This window comes from Diadema antillarum, unplaced genomic scaffold (assembly GCF_040938485.1).
Source record: "Diadema antillarum isolate AM-2024a unplaced genomic scaffold, OU_Dant_1.0 seq00000467_RagTag, whole genome shotgun sequence".
Taxonomy (NCBI): Eukaryota; Metazoa; Echinodermata; class Echinoidea; order Diadematoida; family Diadematidae; genus Diadema; species Diadema antillarum.
This window is the reverse complement of record NW_027271437.1, coordinates 923814-932664: the sequence shown is the minus strand read 5'-3', so window position 1 is coordinate 932664 and position 8851 is coordinate 923814. Positions and strand designations below refer to the sequence as shown.

Below are 8851 nucleotides of genomic sequence, written 5' to 3'. Positions count from 1 at the left end.
AAAGGGGGTCATGGTTTAGTATTTACGCTGAGCATGTGTGCACAAAAGAGAAGCGCCAGACAATGTGTTCACAACTTCACAGAGATAGGAAGAGAGGACAGCTACAAAACATTCAAACTCTTCGGAAGTCCTTGCCAAGAGTACATTTGATGTTTTATAACAGTCATCTGTACGTGTCCTGATTACAAAAATCCATCTGTCTGACGCCGGCTGTGCCACCGTACTGAAAATATCACATTTTCAATATGGCGGCTTACCAGGATGCGATAGCTCAACAACTTGAATGTCCCATATGCATGGAAACTTTTACGAAAGCCAAAGACCTGGCGTGTGGACACACATTTTGTGCAAACTGCATAGAACAGTTTGCTGACGATGAATGTAAGGTTGTTTGCTCAGAATGTCGCGAAGAGACCTTTATCGAAAAGAAAGTGGGAATAGCCATGCTTAAGTCGAATAACTTGGCTGATAGGATGGTTGAGGCAATGAAAAATAATATTGCTACCATTGATCAGGGAAGAACAAAGGAGACGGGACCAGTTTGCCAGAAGCATCGACCCAACCGTATGAAGTATTTTTGCAGAAACTGCCAGGAACTTGTCTGCAGCGAGTGTTCCATGGAAAATCACTACAACCACAAAGGTGTTACGCCCGCAAAGACAATTGTCTTAACCAAGGCAGTGCAAAAGATTCTTGACGACAGTGATGAAACCAAGCAGATGATCAATGATCTGCAACAGAAATGCTTTATGGCACTATCTCTCCTGGAATCATCTATAATGGACAGCAAGAGCAAATTTGACGAGTCGTTCAGATCTTTTGCGATTCTGCAACGGGAATTCCACGGTAAATTTCAGAAGGTGAAAACAGAGGAACTGGCTGAATTTTCTAAATCTTACCAGAGAGGAAGGGATATGCTGGCCCGTGGTAATGAGGAAGAAATCATCACAAACTTTCAGCAGTGGTCAGAAGAGATGAAGGGCAATGACCTACGAGAGTCTATTGTCCCGAGTATGGGAAGAGAGTTCAGAGCTATTGAAGACACTGTTCGCATTTGCCTTTATCACCTCAGAAAAATTGAAGCACAATTAACAGGTAATATGAAAAACAAGGTAACATACATTCATGGGCACTTTGAAATACGTTTCAAGTATTAATGACTGAGCGATTACATTTTCAGTCATCCTTATGATATACCTTGCTTGACGGACAGCCGAAGATTGAAAAATGTGCAACCTGATGGATCATGTTTCCTCTTAAAACATCACGTTACCTCAATTAAAACAAAAAATACTTGTGGAGCGCACCCTCACTTTATTATCTCGTAGTACCTTTGATGCACTGTTTAGCCTTCGTTTTGCTTAGTATGACACTTATGAGAAGATGTTTTGTGAAAACGCGTGGAGCTCTCTTATTGTAACATCAGACTTGGACGAAATTATTTCCACTCTGTTTCTTTTGATTTAACTTAATTCTTATCTAAGCTCACGTGAGGCGCACGTACGTGATCACGTTAAAAGATTATCTTTAAAAAAATACGATTTCATATACGAAGGGTTTGGTTATGTTATCCAATCATTTATGGTGATTGAAATTTCATTGGTGAAACATGATTAATGACGAAACTTCGTCAGACGTTAAAAAAAAGTACATATAGGCCTACATGGTCGTTAAAGAAGAGACCACCATCAAAAGGGGCGGTACAGCATAGAATGGTAAGGCACCAAGCCATAGTTTAAGGAGCTGAGGTCACGGATCTTTTTCCCAAATGCAGAGGTATTCCATTAGTACATAATTCTCTAATTCTTGAAAGGCAATACATCACAATCAATGACATGGCAAAATATTAGCAATCTATCCTACAGTCTTCAAAAAGGCGGTTTCCTTTATTCGGCAGAATGTCCAACAATGTATGGTGGGTTGTCTGACTGGCACTGGGAAGAGCGGGTCTCAAAGTTCACCTGGGAAAGGGGGTGCGTTGAGCAGCGTTTCGTACTTAGAGGAACCTCAAAGGCAGAAAACCTATGCCTTCGACAAGAGTGTTGAGTCTGAAATAGGGGTGCTTTCAGAGAATACGCGTAACCCTAAATAATTCTTCAGTATATGTGTATCGAGGATGGAGAGGGAGGGGGACTCTAAGTCGAACGAGACGATAAACCCAAATTTCCTCCTTCAAAAGTGTTCGGCAAACTGAGCAAATACGTTCATTCTCTTCAAGATTTTGGTGGCGACTCACCACGATTTATTTGCCACTTGGTCTACTATCAGAATGGTCTACTTCCCATTCGTCTAACATCACAACGGTTAAACTCATTTGGTATACTATCAATTTCGTCTAATGCTCACTTGGTCTAATCCTCACTAGGTCTAATGCCCGGTTTGGCTAGTTATCATGAAGTGTTTTTGTCTAATGACCAGACGGTATAGTTTTCACTAAGTCTACGTGAATTTTTTCCCACCTCGTCTAATATAATTTGGTCTATTGTAAGTTCGTCTAAATTCCATTTAGTCTCTTCATCAATTGGTATATGGACATTTCGGCTAACATCACTTGGTCCTCTGCCCGCTTGGTCTATATTTCACTAGGTCTATAATAGACAGTTAGTCTCCTCCCAATTCGTCTAATTTCCGGTTAGATCACCATCCATTTCGTCCAATAAGCATTTCATCTACACCGTTTGGTCTAATTTTCATGTGGTGCAACTTCCAATAGGGCCACTCTCGTTACCTGATCGTCTACAGACAAGATAGAAATAGGGCTATCACAAAATATTTATATTACCAACTTTGCTTTTGCTGAAATACATTTCATGTGAGGTATATGTAACCAAATTGTGATTTCTTCCGTCTATTCTACAAGTGCCTGTGTAGTTTGTGCCCCCGCGTCTAAATTGTTGATAGTTTCAGCGCAATCGCATAATCATTGAATCTATGGAATCATGCATAACTAATGGGCTTCAAACAAAAGAGTGAAATAGCTGTCAGTTAATATCAGTCTTACAGTTCAGGCCTAATTCTCGGTGAGTGATTTAAGAATGAATACTCATACGAGTATGTGACCATGGTATGATTCATATTTTATGACCATGGAGTTACAAATGTTAGCTCCACGATATGACCAAATGGGAAAGGGTGCGTTCGAGCGCTCTCCTAAAGCGAACTGTACCGTACCGTACCCGCGCCAGACGAGCGCTCGAACGCTCCTAACGTGTACCGTACCTTACTGTACCGAGCCAAAAGTGGACCACTTCCCGATGTGCTCCAAAAGCGTACCAAAAACGTACCAAAAGTTCGCTGTATCATGCGCATACGTCACAATGCAAATACATCATTCTCTTTGTTCGGGACAGCTGTAAGTACTTTAGTTCAAGCGCCAGGTGGATGACATTCTTTAATCAAAAAATACGTGACATTTTCTAGAAATAACTCGTGAGGTTCGCTTTCTCAACAGAGCCGCGCTCGAACGCTCCCAAACTGGCATGGCGCTCGAACGCTCCCACATTGGCATGGTACGGTACGGTACGCTTTAGTTCAATTCGCTTTGGCTCGCTTTAGTATACTAATGATGCACAGGATAGAGTGTGTTAGTGAAGGTGCGGCGCGCTCGAGAGTATTGACAATGGTGCGACATGCACGAGGCGCAGCCGAGTGCATGTTTGCAACCGTTGTCAATACTCGAGAGTGAGCCGCACCTTCACTAACGCCACGAAATAATCCTGTGCATCATTTGTTTTATAAAATGGGTCGAAAACTAACAGCATTATTCACGTACCTTTGTGGGTCAATACCAGTCAGCTACATGTAGCACTCGCTCAAAAGTCAAGATGTCCGAAGATGTTCGTCCCAAACATTTACGCACGTCGCACTCGGAAATCCCGCACATAAGTACTGTACGCACGTATAAGAGTATACGTACGCCACGTACTGTTATGCACAAGAAAGGCCGCCGGCTGTTGTGGCAGCCCGCGGCCCGAACTAGAAGTTGTTTACAGGATTGACAGCGCGTATAGTAGCGCGTGACGCACTTGTAACAACTGATTGAGTGCGCACTGCTAGTGTAAAACATTGTGACGTACGTCAGGCCAGGGAGGTGGAAGAGAGACTCTTCTTAGTGCTTACCTGAAGAAAATAATGCACGCACACGTGACTCATTTCAGCGCTTCCAATTTGCTACATTCTTGAACCCATTTTATAAAGCGCTCGAACGCACCCTTAGATGCGAAATATAAATGTATTATACGATAGCTGCGGAAGCAAATTTAGCTTTGGAGTCTTGCCACCTGATTTTCTTTGACGAAAACACTTGGGCACCATCAATTTCAATCCTGCAAGATCAAGGACTCGAGGTAGAAAGAAACTATATCTTGAACAACGGCGCAATAGAAACGAAAGCTTCATGTTTCATCCTTTTGTTGTCACTGGATTTTATGAATAATCTCTTCTTCATGTAGTATATCTCTCATGTATACAGCAAAGTTGTACAGAAATAATGAAAAAAGAGGAAAGGTAATGAAAATACTATATGCCTAAGTTATTAGAAGTTTTAGTTGTTATAAATTGCCATCAAATCATCGATATACAACCGAACTAGATCCTACAGATAATAATTTCTCTCTGTCACTTGCACTCCGCATGTGACGTATCTAAAAAAGATCAATACTAAACGCTAGTATTCAATTTGAAAAACACAACCGCTCAAATTTGGCCGGGTATGCGTATAGTAGTTAGCCCATGTGAACATCGGAGTGTAAATGGTAGTAGACAATTTGGGTATTAGACTAAGTGGTCATTAGACTATAAAATGGTGGTAGACCAGTTGGATATTCATAGACTAAGTGGTCATTAGACCAAATGGTCCATAGACTAATACATAAGTAGCCCAACTGGTTATTAGACTAATCGATATATTGCCGAAGTGAATATAGACTAAGTCAGTGGAGCCCAAGTGCAAATTAGACAAAATGGTAGACAACGTTGGTATTAGACATAGTGGAAATAGACGAAGCGAGTATAAGACGAATAGGTGATGATAACATGTGATGTATAGACCAAAATTCGATAATAGACCAAATGGATATTAAACGAAATGGACATAGCCCAACTATTAAGTAGACGGACTTGCAATTAGACTAAGGTGTATAATTGGACGAACATATTTTCTGTTCCTTTTTTCACACTTTTGCTTTCTTTCTTTTTCTATTCCCGACTTTCCCAGTTTCCCGTACTCTGTGTAGTTGTAAGCTTTTCACCCCCCCCCCCTTTATTTTCCCCTTTCCCTCAGAGGTACTCGCATGTTACAAGCGTAGTCTTTTGAGTGGGTACCTCCACCTTTTTTTTTGTTTTGTTTTTTCTTGCAGAGTGTATGAATAGTGTGTATATTTCCTAATATGTACTGGACATGTAGACATGAACATGTTGTTATCCCTGTCTGGCTATGTATATTATCAACGACTCGTATGTCAAATTTATCATATTGTTTCTTGCACATTCTGTTGAAAAAATAAGTGAAAATAAAATTTGAAGTTTTATATGGTAACTAGACGAATTGGCTGTTATAGTCGAACTAGGATTAGACCACGTGGGTTGAGATGAAACGGGTATTGGACGAAGTGGGAGTAGACCAAATGATAGATCACCCTCACCACTATCCTAACATGACGTCATGTCCTATAGCAGCAGCACATCACCCAATCACAAGTCAGAATGGGAGTTCCGGCCGATTCCAACAGCCCGCGTTCTATGATTTGGCAAATCATTTTCATTTCAAGTTTCTGCCACTGACTTGCGCCCTTTAATAAAGACCTGATTGAAGACCACTTGTTTTTGTTTACATTTATTTCTTTGTTACCTCTACCTTTTCGTTTGTTTTCCTTCCTGTTCCGTGCTTGCTTTCGTTCTAGTCCTTGTCTTAGTCCCTTTTTTCTGTCCGTTTCATGGGACGTCGTAATATCAAATTTTCTTACATAGAGTCCTCGACGGATCTTGATACGCACTCATCTCCTAGAGTAATTCACAAAATTTACAAGCCATATGCTTTTCTTGTGAATTCCTATTTTCCATAGTATATAAGGTGAAAAATAAAATTTTATAGTTGCTTACTTGTTCAATTAACAACATACAGAAATTATATTTCTGATATAATTGCACACAATGTATCTTGTGTGATTAAAATTCCTTTAAAATGTGGTCATGTAAGCGTTATGTATACTACTTTGTATTTTTGATATAGCTGTATTTAAGTGTAACTGCTTTTGATTTGGAATTTGAACTTGGTGTCCAATAAATAGTTTCAATAAGAGATTATGTGAATCCAACTAATAACCGGTGCAAATAAAGGGTGCGCTGTGTCACTTTTTGGAATTCAGGGGAACGGATTCTATCCAATCGCTGAACGTTTCCACTACGTAGATGTCCTGCATATGCGCGAAAATTGCTAGCGTACTACTGAAATGAAAGACTCGGGGTAGACCAAGTATTGGGATGCTGATCCAACATGACTACTTAGTATATTCTAAAATCCCCATAACTACGTGTGCACAGCTTTGTAATTATTTCTATGAAAGTAAGCACACGGGCAAAGAATTTCGACTTTAAAGTCAAACAGAATGAGAGTTTCACATAAAAGCGAGTTTTAGCTATGCGACGCGAACGCTAAGACAACTTTATTTTGATATGAGTAAAGAATAACAACCCAAGAGATGTTTTGCACACACGTGAGACGCAGCTTTTTACATTGTCCAACCCAGGAGGCTGTGTCGTCAAGAGCGATCTAAAGTTCGCTAAAATCCGATGACGACGAGCGTTTCCATTTCAGCAGGGTGTGAATGCAGATCGATTCATTGGTATAAACTTTTGGTCCACAAGCTACAGAGTCTTTAATATACGGTAACTGCGCTACTGCAGAAATGGAAAAGGCACTTGTGACCACAAAAACTATAGTGCTGAATTAAAAAAAAAATAGATTCAAATGAGCAAAAAACAAGCAAGGTAATAACCCCCCCCCCCCTACTTTCAAGTATTACAAAACTATGACTTTCCGACAGAATCCATGATTATTTCAAGACCGGCAACTATATGGGATGAAATATTATCTATGTTGTTATGTGAGTTAACGACGTTTTCATCCAGCCTGAATATGTCCCATGCTAGGTTGGTATAGGCTGTAGGAGGAGGTATCCCCCTTCCACACCAGGGAGCTTTTGCGACTATAGAACTGAAATTCAACAATCCGGTGCACAATTTTGGGTGACACATGAAATATATTATATGAAAAAATAAAAATAAAATAACATCCAGGGACATAACATAGCCGTAACATATTTTGCATGTTCCACTCTTTCAGATTTGGAACCAAACGACACCCCTCCATTGCGAGTACTAGACGACGGGAATGGAGAAGGTTTGCAGGAGGCAAAATCACCGCCACTCATCAAGCAGCACCAACTGCCAGAAGTGAGAAATATTGATGGAAGTACACCCCAAGCATTATCGAATCAATCAACATCTCCGTCAAGTTTGAAGGAGACCCGCCCATCTACAAAGAGACCCGTAAGGTCACAATTTAGAAATATCTATGGAGGTACACGCCAAGCTTCATCGAGTCAATCGACATCCCCGTCAAGTGGGAAGCAGATCCGCCCTTCTACAACGAAACCACCGAAAAATGCACCAGGTAGCCCAGTATCCACGCAAACTGTTGTGGAACCCGTAGGTGAGATTTATACGAATCGCCTGTTCATGCGCATGAAAGCTGCCTTGGCTGAGCATTCCGAATCCTACTCGTCGTAGAAAGCACGTCCCAAGTCTTTCACAGACAAGAACGAGAAGTATTAATGAAGGTGAATCTCAAGCTTTATCGAGTCAATCGTCAAGTTTCCGTTCACCCTAAAATATCACTGCCAAACGGAGCCATCCTTATCCAGTAAGGAACACAGCTCGCACAGATACCATGTCTATGAGTCAGGATTGAAAGTCAGTTCTACCAACTCCATCTCACCATCCCAGGTCACTACCCCTATGCCTATGCGAAAACATTTACAAAATGTCTTATTGCAAGTTTCTTTTAATATACAGCGAAGCGTTTATTTTTTTTGGGGGGGGGGGTGGTTGGGTGAAAAGTCAAAAGATATGATACTCTAGCTGAATAAATGTTGAAGCTAGGACTTTGTCAGGAGTTTAATTTTGTTCGTATAAATTTATTGAATTTCAGTGCAACTTTCAAGATTCGACAATCTTGATTAGCAACGCTTGATGACATGACAACTTTCGTTTGCCGTTGTATATTCAACAACGGCAGACTAGGGGATTTAATCTCACTCAAAGAATGTGTGTGTGTGTGTAGGGGGGGGGGGGTATTGACCTTTCTATTCATTCACTTTGGTCCTTATTTATTAATTCCATTTGTTCGTTTGGCTATTTGAAAGTGCTCCAGTGTTCTCCACAAAATTGAGAAGGGCCGGTACCTCTCACCGCCATATTTTCCTATACCTACAAGTTTTCTGTAAATTTATCCTTTACTTTGTATGATGAAATTTATGCACTGTATTCAATTTTTGTAATATATTTATATGTTTTTGTTGGAAATGAAAAATAAATGAATGAATGAATGAATGAATATAAAAGTTTGAACTGTGTTACCGTTTCATTATCTCTACGGAGCAAGCTGGCTCATTCGGGAGCGCGAGTGTGGTTTGCAATCGAAAGGCTCGGGTTCGGGTGCGGGTTCGAATCCCAGTGAGCTTTACTTCGCAATGTTGTGTGTCATTTTGTCGTCCCCATTAGCAAGTAGAGGCACACACTCTATCCCTCGCATAGGACATAAAATGGAGGTCCCGTATGTGAGAGAGTCACA

The 8851-nt window shown here is 40.7% G+C and overlaps 1 protein-coding gene across 1 annotated transcript; it reads left to right on the top strand.

The window, feature by feature from the left end:
- Positions 1 to 343: 343 nt before the first annotated feature.
- On the top strand, positions 344 to 7789 carry LOC139733287 (uncharacterized). The gene is made up of 2 exons (XM_071644121.1): positions 344 to 1095; positions 7343 to 7789. Exons 1-2 carry the CDS (start codon positions 444 to 446, stop codon positions 7786 to 7788), a joined length of 1098 nt encoding a protein of 365 aa, XP_071500222.1. The 5' UTR covers positions 344 to 443; the 3' UTR covers position 7789.
- Positions 7790 to 8851: the final 1062 nt, after the last annotated feature.